This window comes from Malaclemys terrapin, chromosome 4, assembly GCF_027887155.1.
Source record: "Malaclemys terrapin pileata isolate rMalTer1 chromosome 4, rMalTer1.hap1, whole genome shotgun sequence".
NCBI lineage: Eukaryota > Metazoa > Chordata > Testudines > Emydidae > Malaclemys > Malaclemys terrapin.
In genome coordinates this window covers 40,479,360-40,496,421 of record NC_071508.1, presented here as the reverse complement: position 1 = coordinate 40,496,421, position 17,062 = coordinate 40,479,360, and the positions used below count along the sequence as shown (strand labels likewise).

The window sequence follows — 17,062 nt, the reverse complement described above, 5'->3', positions numbered from 1 at the left end:
GTCAAACTGTTTATCCTGTGGCGTGGTTATTCTTAACACTGATCCACACGCAGGTTGTTCACTGTGCTTGAGTGACACATTAAAGAAAGGTGCTCCATCTTCAAATCTTTCAAAAAGAGAAGGCAGGTTGCAAGGGACTTGAGACTTAAGCAGCATCTGATGGGGCTGGCTGTGTAAGGCCTGTCAGCACTGGGAACCTCCATCGTACAAGCTCCTTAGGTCTGGTCTATACTACCCGCCTGAATCGGCGGGTAGAAATCAACCTCTCGGGGATCGATTTATCGCGTCCCGTCAGGACGCGACAATCGATCCCCAAATCGGCGTTCTAACTCCACCAGCGGAGGTGGTAGTAAGCGCCACCGACAAAAAGCGGCAGAAGTTGATTTTGCCGCCGTCCTCACAACGGGGTAAGTCGGCTGCAATACGTCGAATTCAGCTACGCTATTCACGTAGCTGAACTTGCGTATCTTAAATAGACTCCCCGCTGTAGTGTAGATGTACCCTTAGACAGTGTTAGAGTTTGAGAGCGCAGATTGTTCTCTGGCTGTCCCTTTTCAGGAACCTCTCTCATGAATCACTGCTGCTACAGCAGGTCCATCCCTGTCTGCTTTGGGGGCTATAGAGGAGATTTCTCATTTGGAAAAGGATTTTATTCCTGGTACTTCTTGATCTCCACCCTTAGACTTGAGGAGAGGAATGGCATATCCTCAATCTCCAGAGTCTCTGCTTCGAGACTTGCTGTCTGAACTTCATGGCCAAGTTGTTCATCTGGTATTGGACTGTCTGCACCTGACACTGGGTGCTGCATGGCTAGATGAGAAGAGACTGCTCACAAGGGGTTGGTTTTCTACTACTAAGCAGAATTTCCCTACATGGAAAGCTTTCTATTTGGGCAGTGTCAAGACAAATTCAGCTCAGATTCAAGACTTTTTGGACTATTTGCTGTACAGTAACTCCTCACTTTAAGTTGTCCCGTTTAACATTGTTTCATTGGTACGTTGCTGATCAATTGGGGAACATGCTCATTTAAAATTGTGCAATGCTCCACTCTTGTTTGGCTGCTTGCTTTCTCCACAGCTGGCAGCCTCCCTACACCTTCCCCCCCCCCCTCTCCCCCCCCCTCCCCACACACACACAGCACCGCCCGCCGGCAGACCCCCATGGATCAGCGCCTTCCCCCTCCCCCCGCCCGCAGCAATCAGCTGGGTTGCAGCGCTTTGGTGGGTGGCGGGGGAGAGCGAGGACTCAGCATGCAGGCTCCCTCTCCTGCCAGCAGCAATCAGCTGTCTTGCGGTGTTTAGAAGGGAGGGAGGAGGAGCAAGGACACAGCATGGGAAATAAAGGGGGAGAAGGTGGGGGGGAGGGAGAAGAGGCAGGTCAAGGATGAGGGCTTGGGGGAAGGGGGTGAGTGGGCAGGCTGAGGGTTGAGCCCCCCCTCCCCGGATGCTTGCAGAGTAGGGGAAGCTGCCGTTGCTGCGCAATGTGCTTCTCCTAGCCTACAGCACCTTCAGCCTCCTTGCCTGCCTCATCTCCAGTGCCAGTGGGCTGTGCCTGTGTAGGGTAAGGCAGGGACACTTCCTAACTTCCCAACTATAGTAATGTACTGTATGTTTGTAAACACACAGCACATGCACACTACTTCCCCCAGCGTAGTATTAAATTGCTTGTTTAAAATGTGTATATAATGCCTTTTGTCTTGCAAAAAAAAATTTCCCTGGAACCTAACACCTCCCCACCCCCCATTTACGTTAATTCTTATGGGGAAATTGGATTCGCTTAGTATCATTTCACTTAAAGTTGCATTTTTCGGGAACATAACTACAACGTTAGGTGAAGAGTTACTGTATTTGAAATCTTTAGACCTATCTCTTGGCTCCCTGAAGGTTCGCTTAGCTGTGATCTTAGCTTTCCATTAGCGCACAGTCAACTTGTGGAACTCCTTACCTGAGAAGGCTGTGAAGGCTAGGACTATAACAGAGTTTAAAAGAGAACTGGATAAATTCATGGGGGTTAAGTCCATTAATGGCGATTAGCCCGGACAGGTAAGGAATGGTGTCCCTAGCCTCTGTCAGAGGATGGAGATGGATGGCAGGAGAAAGATCACTTGATCATTGCCTGTTGGGTTCACTCCCTCTGGGGCACCTGGCATTGGCCACTGTCGGCAGACAGGATACTGGGTTAGATGGACCTTTGGTCTGACCCGGTACGGCCTTTCTTATGTTATGTTCATTCTCCCATCCAAGGAAAGTTGATATTCTTAAGCCCTATAATAGTGAGGTTTCTGAAGGGTATTGTCCACCTTTTTCCACCAATGAAAGAAATGGTGCTGTTGTGGGACCTTAATACGGTGCTGGCAGCACTGAGCCTGCCATTTGAGCAGATAGCAACACAATCATAGGCTCTTCTCTCCCAGAAGATTGCCTTCCTGGTAGCTATAACATCTGCAAGAATTACTAGTCTTGATGGCAGATCCTCCATGTGATCAGTTCAAGGACATGGTGGCTTTAGGGCCACACCTGAAGTTCTCCCCTTCTTCCCCCCCCCCCCCCCCCCCAGTGATGTTTCACCTCAAGTTTACTTAATTTACAATTTACTTAACCAAACCACATTCAAGGATAGAGGAGAAAAGTCTCCATACCTTAGATGGGAGGAGGTGCTTAGCATTCTATTGAGAGGACAAAATTTTGTTCATCACCTTGGCTCTTCATATCACTTGGAGACTGGTCAGCCTTTCTTCTGCTCAGTAGTCTGAGTTTCCAAGTAGATAACTGCTTGTGTTACCACAGGCTATGGAGTGGCTCATATGACACTCCCACAGTCATTGTGGGCTCATTAGATGTTACTTAAGCGCTCATCCATTGTGTTTTTTAGCAGTGTCTCTACAGTGAAAATTTGCAGGACTACAACATGGTCTTCCATGCATACCTTTGTTAGACATTATACTATAACCATGGCATTAAGGCCTGATGCAAACTTTGGGAAGGCAGTTTTGCAGTCTCTATTTAAATAAATTCCAAGCCCCACCTCCTATGAGTACTGCATGTGAGTCACCTGAGTGGAATACACATCTGCAAACACCCAAAGAAGACTGTTACCTGTATTGTAACTGTTCTTTGAGATATTGCAGATACGTATTCCACGACCTGTTCTCCTTGCCCTCTGTACTGGAATCTCCAGCCTGGGACTTTCATGCAAAGAAGCTGAGGGAGGTCGGGGTAGTGCTGCCTTTATATAGCCATGGGAGGGGCTTTAACAAGGGTATGATCACTGCTCCCTACAAGTACTGCTAGACAAAGTTCTCTGGCTTCGCTTTGATGCACTGGGTGTGCTCATACCTGAGTGAAATATACATCTGCACCCACATCTCGAAGAAACATTACAATACACATGAGTGAGTCTTTTTCTCAATGTAATTACATTGTTCCTTAAATATTAACCATGTACACATTGTGCAATGATTGACCATTGATAAGTCATACTGTTTCAGTAGAGACCTCATGCTATCTTTAATGGATAGATACCCATGAAAGTGGTATTCAGGGTGTGGTGAGTTCAAGTTTGACAGGAGTTGCTGGTAAAGAACAGTGAACACTTTGCCAATAGGCACCAATGGGCCTCTCATAATTTCACTCACTAAAGTTTCCTCCTGAAGCTGTAATGCTGCATGCTTTCATATTAAAACTTCTTGTATTGAGCAACCTTTTTTCTTTAGTCACTTTAAAAAAAACCTATATCTGCTAGTCTCAGAATTTATTTAAAAACTAATCCTAAACAAACTTTCACTTTGGGAGCTTTGCTCTTAAACATAATAAACTTAACTCGTGTGTAAACTTCTGTTACCTTAATTTTATGCAGGGTGCAGAAGCCATGGTACTGGAGAGTGTTATGTTTGCCATTCTTGCAGAGAGAAATCTTGGCCCGAAGCTGTATGGAATCTTTCCACAAGGCCGATTAGAGGAATTCATTCCAGTGAGTCACATTCATGATTAGTCAATAGGCTAGTAGCTGTAAGATGTTGTAATTGAACATGACCAGTGTGTCTTTAGACTGTATACAAAAGCAGAGACGTGGGAATGAAATATTTGGTACTTGTAATTGTTAACCTTAATTTGTTGCTATAACTAGACTTCCTGACTCTAATTATAATCTCTCTGTGGGGAGGGAAGATGTCTCTCTCTAAAAATTTCTTTTCCAGCTGTAGTTTTATGTTGGGCCATAATAAATATGGAGTGAAACGAGCTTGAGCAGCCATTCCGTTAAGAATCAAAAGAATGGCACACAAAGACTTGTTTTCGTTCTCTTCAATGACCCCATTAATGTATCCCCGGGACTCTTGTCCAAGGTTATAAGACTTCGGGTGGGACTTGACCCATTGACCTTATAGGACAGAAGATCAGAGGCTACCGAATGAATACTTAATAGATGGTCCAGCTAACTTAAACTTCTTCCCAAACATAATTGTGCTGAACCTTCATGAAACCACTTAAACTTTGATTGTTACTTCAAAGCTATTGAGTGATGATATTCATGTTTCTCTGTCCTTATCAGCTCTTTCAAGTGTGCTTTATTTTGTTACAGAGCAGAAAGTTAGACACTGAAGAACTAGGCTTACCAGATATATCTGCAGAAATAGCTGAGAAAATGGCCAGGTTTCATGGTATGAAAATGCCATTTAATAAAGAACCTAAATGGCTTTTTGGGACAATGGAAAAGTAAGTCTTCTCACCTTTTATTGTAAATTTTATAAAACGGGGGGGAGACAGTAGCCAATGACAATCTTAATGGGTAGAAGTCTTGCTGTTCTAGAGGGTCTCTTCTGTAAACTGGCAGGTATTTTGTAAGGATGGAGGCTTGCTGTCTCTACACAGCTTTACCTGGGGGAGTCAAGAAGATTTAACTTTTTTCCAGAAGATTCAATTTGGTGCATCTTGATTTTGAAACTTATATATATATAGTTTTTTTTTTTTTAAGATTAAACTAAAGGAAAAACCTAAAGGTCTCAACTATAGTAGAATTGGCATTCTAGCCTTGGAATATTAATTGTACTCAAACTTGGTACACTGTTTTACAATTAACTTTATTTTTTGGGTAGGTATCTAAACCAAGTATTGAGGATTAAATTTACCAGAGAATCCCGGATTAGAAAATTGAACAAAATCCTCAGTTACAATCTTCCCCAGGAAATGAAAAGCCTAAGGTAAGACTTTAGCTTCTTTGCCACTATTTTACATTAACTTATGAATTACCACTGGCACTAGAAGAGTGTTTGTATATGTAACCATGATGTATTAATATAGTTCTCTGAATTCAATAAACTTGCATTTACAGGTCAAACTGATATGGTTCCCACAGCCTCCACAACTGACCCTTGTTTGTAATGCTTACAAACAGATAGTGGTGCATCCAGTAATAGTGTGCTGAATTGGTTGTAGTAGAGCCCTACCTCTGAGTATCCTGATTTCTGTGCACTTAAATTCTCAGCCTACACACAGCATTAAAATGTAGTTTTTTGTTGCATGAACTCCAGGTTTCATAGCATTCCTGACAAAAAACAAGTTTTACGTTTAGCTGGGTCTGGAAACTTTTTTGTCATAATTAGCTCTTTATTGGCCCTTTGCTCTTGGTTTTTCAGATCTATGCTTGAAGCTACTTCATCACCAGTTGTCTTTTGCCACAATGACTGCCAAGAAGGTAGGATGGCACTACTTTGGCAACTAGGTTAATACTGTAGTGCTAAGAGCAGCCTTTGATTATTTCTTGCTTGATTTCTACTAATGCTGTTTTGGGCTATATATCTACTCAATCCTGTGAACTCTGACACCTTGGATTATGATGATGGGTTGAGTTGGGGGAAGGGTAGGGGTTTGACAAGCTTGTTACAAATTAAATTATAGGTATCCCAATGCCTTCACGTGTTCCTTTCCTGTTTTGTCAAAAGGAACACCAGGATCCTTGACCAAAGCTTTTTGAATTCTTTTTTTATAATAGAAGTATTGTTTGACTTTTTATCCAAACAAATCCAGTGATTCTGCTCACTACATCTTTGTGTTTTCTCAAAACTCTTCAGGTAACGTCTTGCTCTTGGAAGGCAGAGAGGATTCTGAAAAACAAAAGCTAATGCTTATTGACTTTGAATACAGCAGCTATAATTACAGGTAAATTGTTCCAAACATAGCAAGATTTTCCTGTGTGGCATGGTTGGCATGTCTTTAAATAAACTACAGTAAAAGGAAATGCTAATAAGACTTTTCTAAATCTAATCTCTTCCAATGAGTTGTATTTCTCTGCATTACATTCTGTGGCCTGCCTTTGATTCACCAAAACTGCAAGTGCCAAAAGCTCTGAGCACAGGCCAAATTGGCAGGCTCGCAGGTGCCTAAATCAGTGTATCTGAAATCAAATTCATCTGCAGAAGTCTGAAAAGCCAGACTGCTGCAGTTCAGTTCACATAATATTTGGCTTGTGAGAGCTTGCCTCCTAGACATGATTGGGTGTGTTTTCCATAAATGGAGCAGAAAAGTGAATAAAATCTCTTTAGAAAATGCAAGAGATCTCTCGATTAATCAGAAAGATGTGGTCATTAGTGTAACATCTAAGTAATGTGTCTGAAATCTTTACTGCATACCTTAAAAATTCTGCTAAAGAGATGACTTGTGAACACAACCATCTTTTATCTTAATCATTACTTCCACTGTCCTGGCTATTTTTACCAAAACCTTTTCCTAGCATTGTAGTTTGCTGCTTTCTTCTGAAATCAGTTCTTGCAGCAACCTTGTTCCATCATAGGAAGATGAACCATTTTGTTACTCTGTTCTGAGGCAACTTCAAAGAACTTTCTCACCTACAGCCACCTACTGTATTTAAGAAAAATGGTTGAGTTACTGGTGTTCTGAATGTATCCAAGTGCAGCACAAGCTTCCACTTCCTGTACATGAAAATCTGTGGAATTAACTAATTTAGCAATTTCTGTAAACATAAGGGCTCTTGCTACTTGATGCAACTGTAACTCCCCACATTGCTTTCCTTTCTCTCAATCCTTTTGTCTAACTCCTTTCCTCCTGACATGTGCAAGGATTATCTATTGGGATGTTACAGGACTATTCAAAAATGCCCTTTTCATTCAGCATCTTTCAGATTTAGTCTTAGTAATACCATAGAGCATACTTTTCAACTTGGTAAAAACTGATATAAGTGTACTACTCCATTAAACCTTATCACAACAAACTTAATTGAACTCAAAATGCCAGTGGAGTATTAGCCACTTCTATAGAATATAGAAGCCACTTCTATAGAATATTTTACAGTATTAATAAATGACTTGTGATCTAAATTACCTCCTGCATTCCATAAAAAATGTTGGCAGATAGTTCTCAATTCTTCAATCTATTGGACCCTTGGTTTTTGAGTTAAGGTCAGATTCTAGTATTGCTAATGTACTCCACACAAACAGCAGTAGCAACTTCTCCTGCATGGACAATAAGGACATTGGTTTTACTGCAAGCTTTAAGACAAAAGGCTAGTTGATGCATAGTGTGCTGTTTGCTTTTTGTGTTTTCATCAATAAACTTGTTTTTACTGACAATTCTGATCTCCTATTTGTAGAACTTAAAGTACTTCATGCCAATGTTCTCATCATGCTTTATAAGATTAAAATTTCAGGACTGTATTGATTTAAACAAGAGCAAATATGTAAATATTCTGGAAACTTGAAATCTGCCCTAACTATTGAACTGTTAATTTTCAGAGGATTTGACATTGCAAATCACTTCTGTGAATGGATGTATGACTACACTTATGAAAAATACCCATTCTTCAAAGCCAGTTTTTTGAAGTATCCCACAAGGATGCAACAGGTAGGTACATGAAAGTAGAGTTACACTCAAATGTCAGTGCCCGCAAGCTTCAAATCTGATCTGTCCTTCCTAATTACCAGTTTGATTGTTACTATACATCCTGTCCACCAAAATTCCTTTCACTATGTCACTGGATGTAGTAGTCATTCTTTCATAAACTTAGTATGATGTTAGTGTACAATGCTTTAAAAAATAAAAAGCCCTGATAAACTTCCATTGCTGCCAATAGCTTTTTCAGCTTTTCAGAACACTTACTATGGTCCCGCATGTACATACAAAGGTTGTCCTGATGTTCCACTGGTTTCAGTAACTGGGTTAAGACCAGAAGCAAAATGGTATCTGTAAAACTAATGGGATACAGTCTTTATATACTGAATTTCTAATCTGTTACTCAGTGGCATACTTTTGGTGCTCAGGTTTTGAAATGAACCAGAATGGTCAATACTCAAATTTTCAATCTTGGAAAAAGCTAAACTTCTTAGGGTCTTTATAAAGTTTAGCATGCTGATATTAACCATTCTTGCGTCTAAGACTTGTCTGATGTGTTCTCATGATCACTATTGTCTTTAGCTTCATTTTATCTCCAGTTACCTGACTGCATTCCAAAATGGATTTGAAAATCTAAGTAATGAAGACAAGTCCAAAACAGAAGAAGATATGTTGATGGAAGTCAATAGGTAACTATTTATATTTACTGTAGTGATAGTGCCGTGTTGGCATTCTGCGTACAGTCCACCTGCTTAACACTTGCATTTTGATGTCTTTATAGGATTCACATTCTTTCATCACTGAGAAATTTCTAGTTAGGATTTGCCTTAAATAGCTTTTCTAGGGTAAATGAGAACAAACCCCCTAATGGTTGTAAATGAGTCCTTGTTTCATGTCAAAACTGTTATGGCTCAATGCAAATAGGCTGTAGAAGTTGCTAATGGCATTGTACAAATAACTAATCTGTCCTATGAAAAACTACCTTAAGATAAAGGTACACTTTTCCAAGCTTCTTGGGGGGGGGGGGGGGTGGTTAGTGAGTGGGATACTGATGTCATATCATGACTGCTTGGACCAAGAAGGAACTCTATTCTGGGATGCTCAGATATAATATATATGAGCTCCTCTAAAAGATAGCAAGTTATAATAATAAAATTGGCACTGTTGATTTTGACTGTAGGTGGGCTAGATAATGCAGTTAATGTGGGACACTAGAAGTCTTTCAGCAAGCATTTTGTTTTGTAATTTGCAGGTTTGCCCTGGCATCGCACTTCTTCTGGGGCCTGTGGTCCATTATACAAGCAAAGATTTCATCCATAGAGTTTGGATACATGGTATGTTTTTTTGAAAGAGTAAAATCTTAACCTTTCATTTAATTTAAAAGTAAACCTTAATGCACATTAAGAGTAATTTAGTAATCTTGGTCAGTGTTGCGTTCTTAAAATAAATTTACCTGCCTCTCTTCTCTTCTCCTCCCCCCCCCCCCCCCCCCCCCCCCCCCCCCCCCCCCCCCACACACACACACACACACATTTAGTTTTCTTCTGAGTATAATTGTCCATCCTCCTGTACCGTTACCATGCCTAAGTCAAATGATACTACAGGTAGTAATATAAATAACTGCTGCTAATACTCTGTCCAGTAGTGAACAGAAGTGGAATTATTTTTCGCCAGTGAGATGATTCTTTCACACTTCCAGACGTATTCTCCTGTAGTTGAAAGGGTTTCAGCATCTGCCTTCCACAGTACCTGACTAACACATGAACAGTGGATTTTAGTTTTAATACTAGTTTTGTTTTGGAGGAAAAACAAATCTTTCCATAGCTTTCTTCTCAAACTTCTCTAGTAAGGCTTCCTCTCTGGGACTAAGAATGGTAAAGATATTACTGTTTAGTTACTTTACAGGGAGAAACTGCTGATAAAGGTTTAGTACACTTGAATAGTGCTATAGCATTGGCTATAAGCCCTGCTTTGTTGCTAGACAAACTTAACTGACATGAAACTAATAGCCAAGGGTTAGATAGGATGCAGAAATGCTACTAAACCTGAAATTAGACTTTAACATGACACTTTAACTTGTTTAAAAGTCTCTTCCTTTGTCCCCAAATACTCTTGGAAGGTGAAGCGAGGAGGATATCGAAATATTTCGATATCTATATTCATATTATATAGTCTCCCAAACTGCAGACAAGAATGCATGTACATCATGGCAGCACACAACTGTCACTGTTTCTCAGGAAATTGATTATTTACCTCATTTTATTTAGGACTATGCGCTGTCAAGATTTGATGCATACTTTGACCAGAAGAGGAAACTTAAAGTGTGAATGTTGGAAGAATGGACAATCTTACTGTACAAAGAAAGCAGCTGGACAGAACTTCCACTGTGCTTAGGCTACTGTATCTGTAATGAAGGTTTCAGTGGATTCCAGTTTTTTTGGAATGCAGATATACAATTTGTGAAGACTGTACAAAAATCACTTGGTTTATTTGTTTACAGTTTCATAAGAAATCTTTGGAATGAGATTGGGAGGCAAAAGTATAATACAGCAGTGCAATATCTTGAAATCCTTTTAATCTAAAGGGTATTTTATATTATGGGGAAGCTTACAGTTAAGTGTGGAATACCACATGCATCCAGAGCAAACAGTGTTACTGTTGGTACTTAATTTTTTGTTTTTATGGGTTTTATTGACATACTGGTGAACGTTGTGACGAGAACACTTGTAGTTGGTAATACATTGTAGACACTACTGGTCAATGGGAAGATCAATTGTCTGAGGACAGCTGTTATACTGTGAAGCTGGCTGAAAGGCCTTACTGTGAGTTAATTGTATTAGCCTCATTGTGTCCCCTGAACATTGTTTCAAGAAAGCTGCTGCTACATACAGCAAAATGGTTAAAGGACACATTAAAGCAATTTGCTGTCAAGTGTTACCTAAATTATAGATGAATGTAGTTGTCGTCATGTACATGTCTTTGTAGAATGAAATACAGATGAATCTTAAACTGGAAATTATGAAGAGATTTGGGATGACTAATCAAGTCATTTCACATCTTTCACCAAGAACATGTTTATTGGTCAGCCTGGCTATCTAGCAGTATTGCAATGTGCTGTATAAAACTCTGGCAGCACTGGAATGAGTGCCTTGAATTACTCTAGCAACCCTGATGACTTGATTGGCATTAACAATACCCCCCGCTGAAGCCAGCCCTTCTCCTTGAACTGAGGGGTGTTACCACATTACAGGTCTGTAAGGAAGGTGTGTTGGTGGAGGGAATGGGGGAAATCAGAAGATAATCCCCTTTCCCTCAGAGCATGATGGGAGGGAGACACATTTTTGACCAACTGAGGCATATTGGCTTCTAAGTCGCTTTTTTTACTTGTTAAACCTCTGACTTCAATCTTGTTCCAGCAATCCAGTAAAGTTGAGTGATGTGGGAAACAGTAACATGATGTTGAAACGTGTATATATCTGTGAAATCTACAGCATATGTGTAAATGTTCTCTGGAGAAATCTTTAGATTTTTGGGAACTTGTTTTACTTTGGCCATTGTTTTATTTGTTTTTGTGCTTTCTGCTAAGACATACTGTATTATATTACAATAAATTTTTTTTTTAAGTATTCCCTTATAGGCTTGTGTGGAAGATGGTGTATAAAACATCTGAGGGAGTGTGCAGTGTTTGCTATATAGCATGACTTGTTCAAATTGCCATTTCTGATTCTTTAGAGGGTCAGTTTGCAAATATTTTGAATGTATAACACCTTTAATCCAGTGGTTGTGGTTTTTGAAGCTGACATTACTCCTTAGAAATCGTATTCATATCTTAGCAATGAAGAATGAGTGCTGATAGCCAGTCCCAAATCATCTAAGATCACATTTCACCTTGAAGGCCTTACCTTGATACCAACCTGCCCGTGAAGGCAGACTGGCTTAAATTGTCTAGTGAATCAGTCCATTCTGTGGCATCCCTTCTATATACAAGCTGAACATGATGCTCCCAAACTTAATATAATATGTATCTGCAAACCTCAGTAGAAAATAGGTACCACTCAAGTTAGCTAGCTTAACTTTTTAACTAGTCACAAAAGTTAATCATAAAGGCAGCTAAAAAGCAAGGAATGAGAGGGGGAGATGTTACACAGTGGGAAAACTAACATTTCTGCAGAAACATTACGTGAAACAAATTGAGGCATAAGCATTAAATTCTAAATGTAGCAGAATGATCAAGTAGTAACAAATCTAGGAACTTTGCTGAAGGGAAAAGCAAAGGTCCTTTTGGGAGAATGCAATTGTAATTTTTAACTTCAGATACTTACAGTACATGGTCCAAAGAATCAAACTCATTAAGAAATATATTAAGGGCTCACTTTGACAGCACTACTGGGTTTGTAAGTAGCATTTGCAGCATGGGACTCTTAATTAGAACATGGGATTGAGGCAGTTTGCCAGTCAGTGGAATACTGTTCTAATTGCTGTGCAATGCATGTTACACAGAGTCCCTGCCACACTTCATAGATGCCAACTAACCTTCAGAGATACAACTATGCTATACCTACACTGCACCTGAAATGTGCTTTGCACAGGTACATCAGCGGCATCTATTAGTTAGGATTGCTTCGCACATCCACCTAAATGCAGAGTGAGACCGAAGAATTGCTAACTTCAGAGAGTGGGACAGTTAACTCCAGCATGTTAGTTGTTCACTGAATACTACAGAATTCTCTGCCAAAAAATAGCTTCTAGGAGAGGAAATTCACTCTTCTTATACAAGGTGCGTACCCCTTTCTAATGAATTTATATTGGAGGTACTCATGTAGGATTTTCAGATGTTTACTGTTCCCATTGAAGTCCATGCCCAGAAAGGAAAAACTCACTTTTTTTTTTTTTCTTGAACAGCTCTGGTTCACAGCAGTTAGGAGAACAAAGTCACTGAATGATTTAGAGAATCATAATCTAGAAATTACCAACATAAACAAGGAAATATTATATTAGCATTGGTGGAAACTCTAATGCAGACTTGCTGCTGGCATTCTTGATCACAGTTCATCTAGACTTGATGTGATCAGACTTAAACAAAACAAAAACCCTAGCAGCTACTCTTAGTGCTTGCACTGGTAGAGTTCACCAGAAATGTGGGTACAAGTGGGAGACTTCCTGAAAAGTGCCAGTGCAGAAGCAGTTGTAACTGCAGTGACATGCATTTTCATAAAAACAGTTTTAGGGTGTTGACTGGTGCTTTTGTCACCTGAACTCGTGAGGTTTTGAGTTTTGCATGAAAGGGTTACTGAATGTTATGTCTCCACTCCCCTTGGAATATGGTGTACTTAGGTAACATGCTTAAGATCATTTTACAGTTACAGGATGAAGTATACCTAAACCAGGTGTTTGTCTAATCTGTTCTTCAAAACCTCCAATGATGGGGATTCCACAACCTGCCCTGGAAGCCTATTCTAGTACTTAACTATCCTTATCGTTAGCTTTTCCTACTACCTAACTTAAATCTCCCTTGCTGCTGATTTTGCTGCTTGTCCTCCTTTCAGTGGCCATGGAGAACAATTGGTTGCTGTTCTTTTTATAACCACTCTTAATATACCCTGTTTCCCCGAAAATAAGACATCCTCCGAAAATAAGGCCTACTTACAGTTTTGCCTCTCGTTGTAATATAAGGCATCCCCCCGATAATAAGACCTCCCCGATAATAAGGCATCCACCGATAATAAGGCATTTTTCATTTCTCAAAAATAAGACATCCCCTGAAAATAAGACCTAGCGCATCTTTGGGAGCAAAAATTAATATAAGACACTGTCTTATTTTCGGGGAAACAGGGTAGTTGAAGACAATCGGGTCCTCATTCAGTCTTTTCTCTAGACTAAATATGTTGTTGGTTTTTTTTAAACCCTTTCCTCATAGGCCACATTTTCAAAACTTTCATTTTTGTTGCTCTCCTTTAGATGCCCTCCAATTTGTCCACATCTCTAAGACTATTTTAAATTTGTTTAAAAAATACATCGGCTTATTTAATGGTCCTTGGAGACAGATGTTCTGTTTCTATGGAGCATGTGCCACAAAAGAAACCTCTTCCCTATGTAACCCCATTAATAATGTGCTAACCCTGATTAAAAGGTGCTAGGGATAGGAATTGGGGGGGCTATTTAAATTAATCAGTGCCCACATAACCCTTGACCACTCTGCTCAAAGCACCAAGTTGTGTTAATTGCAACAGTGGGCATGAGGTCACTAAATAGCCATTTATTGGAAATCATTTACAGCACTTTAGCCAGCCTACTCCCCTAGCACTGAAGATGTTAAGAGATGAGTTTAGCATGGGCCTGCATGTATTGTGGAAATGCTCTTTGAAAGCAGCTTGAGGTGTGGCTGTGCTCTGGAAAATGACTGTGAAAAATGGTACCTTCTTGCTACACCTATCAGCTCCTTGTCTCTGTTCAGAATCAGATCCATCAAGTTTAGTGACAAACATTTCTGCTGCTTTTCCTTTCTAATAGCCTGGCTGAGCCAGCACAATTTAATGGGATGGATGTCATTGTTTAAGTTCCAGCCAGTAATAGCTGTGCAAACCTCCAGAGGCAATTATTGCACAGTAGTCTCCATGGTCCTAATTTGTCCTTTATTACTGGTGATAATGTGAGGGGCAGCACCTAGCTTGATTCTCAGAGCCTAAAATGAGCCTGGTGAGCTGGCAATTAGAGGAAGATACCAACCTGTCCTCTCACCCAAGCTCATTGATCTGAAAAGCATTGCAGGGCAATAAATGCAGAAATACTATTTTACAATCATTATTCAGAGGTGAGTCTTAGTGAAACGAATCTGGGCTGGGTTAATGAAGCTGTATTAATTTACAGCAGTTGAAATCTGGTCTTGTGGGTGTAGAACAGAGGAGATGTGTAGAGTTGACCGCCATTTTATCTGGGATGTCAAGTGTCAGCCAACGTCCTCAATCTACAAGAAGTCAGCAATTTTTCAGGAATTATAGGATCATCAGCTAAATGTAGCTGTAACTGTCTCTCTTTCCCGCTCCAACAAGCTAGGGCCTGAGATGCTGTTTCTCAAGCACAAGAGAGCTATTTATAAAAAGGTGAAAATAAAGCTGGCCCCATGATTTGACAGGAGCAGTCAGTCAATACAGCAAGGCTGATCATACAGTCTTTCTGCAGCATAGTGGGAGGAGAGGCACTACTTGCTGTCCCTTACAGAGACAATAAGGCTTTCAGGGATTCAACTCCTGAAAGATCATTGCAGTAGCATTGTGACAGCTCCCACAGTGTACAGGATGCAGTTGAGATCATCTATCATGCCAGACTGAATCCATGTGAAGCAATAAATGAAGTAGTTCACCAGAGATGGATAAATAGCTGTAATGGTTCCAGACTGAAATAAAATACAGAAGTGCACTTACAGGGCTCTGGCACAGAAGAGTAAGGAGCTACTGTACTAACTATACAGGCAACAAAGCTGATCTGTAGCCAACTGCCTACTTGTTTCTCCAGATGTGAAACTGGCTTTATTATGGCTCTGATTGTGAAAGCACCCATATCGCCCACTGACTAAAGATTAAGTGTGATTCCATTATCATAAACAAACAGGGAAAGAACTTCTCCCATCTATGTGAGCCTTATCCACTAATCTCAGTCAAACGGGATCAGCCAATACACTTTGATACATTTATGTGCCTATTCAGATTTTTAAAGTGTTGCAAAGCTCAAGGTACATGTGCAAGTCAATTTAAGATCATGATTGGCTCAATGCCTATGACTCTTCCCATTAGCTCCCTAGCAAAGCTTCCCAGCCCGCTCCCCCAGGGAGAGTTTGGGTGATAGGCCTTGCAGCATGCCCAGGCATTCAGTAAATTTGGTCTCTGTCAGCCCAATGAGTGTAGTAAATTCGAGAACTGAAGATCATTCACTTAAAATGCCTGGCCACCAGCACCCTCCTGTTTGCATGTGGGCACTTCTACTGAATTGTAAGAGCAGCTTCTAGAGGCCTCAAATGTGAGCTGGGCCCTAGTGCACTAGATGCTGCACAAAAACATAGGAAGAGACAGCCCCTCCCCAGAGAGTTCACAACCTAACTAGACAAAGGGTAGGTGGGAGAAAGGGAGTACTATAAATCCCCATTTCACAGTTGAGGAACAGGGAGAATAAGTGACTTGCCCACAGTTACACAGGAAGTCAGTGGCAGAGCAAGTAACTGAATGCAGATCTCCTTTGTCCTGCTCTAGTGTTTCAGTCAAATCCACAAAGGGACTTAGGCATTGCAACACTGAGCATCATGGCACCTAACTTTTAGATACCTACAAAATGACAGGAATAACACTGTGATCCACAAAACCAACTTAGGCACCTAGGTTCGTTATCCAATGAATGGGGAAAGAGAGGTGCCTTAGACCAAATTTATAATATAATCATAATATAGTGATGAATCCTGGTCACGTGCCATCTGAGGCACATTGCGCATATGCTAAGGGGAAGGTGCCTTAGACTGCAATCTGCATAGCTAGCACCCTAAGTAGGGAGCCACCAAAGTGCTAAGCCCCACCCCTCTCTCAGGGATAGGTCCCTTAATCCAGACTTCAGGGAGGTGCCTAGCACTGCTAGTGATCCATGACCAGGAACCCTTCTCCTGACTTTGGTACCTCCCTTGCTCTACACAAAATGGCTAGAGGAGGATGTGGTGGTGGTGGTAATGCCCATCTTTTGCTTTTTTCCCAAGTGATTAGAGCACTCACCTGGGATGTGGGAGAGATAGGTTCAATTCCCCCCTCCCTGGTGGGGAGGGGGAGAGAATTTGAACTGGGAGCACCTACCTCTAACCATTGCGCTACAGGTTATTCTGATGTGGGGCCTCCCTCAATCTCTCCTGGTAAAGCCCTTGCTCTCTGGATAAATAAAGAGTGATTGGGCCAGAGCGAGACAGTGGGGGTGATTCTGTAGTCCAGTGATTAGGGCACCCTGCTGCGGGCAGGAGACCCTAAGTCAAGTTCCCCTGCTCCAGTTACTCTTTCTTTAGTTATCCAGAGTGCAACAGCTTCAACAGGGGACACTGAGGGCATGCCCTAACAAAATACACCATAGCTCAGTGATTAGCACATGCTCTTGAGAGATGGGAGACCCCTGTTCCAGTCCTTTCTACCCCTCTGGCAAAAAGGCTGGGAATTAAGCCTGAGTCTCCTACATTCCAGGTGAGTGCAGTAACCACT

At 41.0% G+C, this 17,062-nt stretch overlaps 1 protein-coding gene across 1 annotated transcript in view; it reads left to right on the top strand.

Moving 5' to 3' along the window:
• CHKA (choline kinase alpha) overlaps nucleotides 1–11,475 on the top strand; it is a 34,638-nt gene extending 23,163 nt beyond the window's left edge. The window contains exons 4-12 of the mRNA XM_054025921.1: nucleotides 3,856–3,969; nucleotides 4,579–4,712; nucleotides 5,093–5,197; nucleotides 5,633–5,691; nucleotides 6,068–6,155; nucleotides 7,745–7,853; nucleotides 8,424–8,530; nucleotides 9,094–9,175; nucleotides 10,109–11,475. Coding sequence (XP_053881896.1) covers nucleotides 3,856–3,969; nucleotides 4,579–4,712; nucleotides 5,093–5,197; nucleotides 5,633–5,691; nucleotides 6,068–6,155; nucleotides 7,745–7,853; nucleotides 8,424–8,530; nucleotides 9,094–9,175; nucleotides 10,109–10,168 — 858 coding nt within the window. The 3' untranslated portion in view covers nucleotides 10,169–11,475. The remainder of the gene's footprint in view (nucleotides 1–3,855; nucleotides 3,970–4,578; nucleotides 4,713–5,092; nucleotides 5,198–5,632; nucleotides 5,692–6,067; nucleotides 6,156–7,744; nucleotides 7,854–8,423; nucleotides 8,531–9,093; nucleotides 9,176–10,108) is intronic.
• The last annotated feature ends 5,587 nt before the right edge of the window (nucleotides 11,476–17,062 follow it).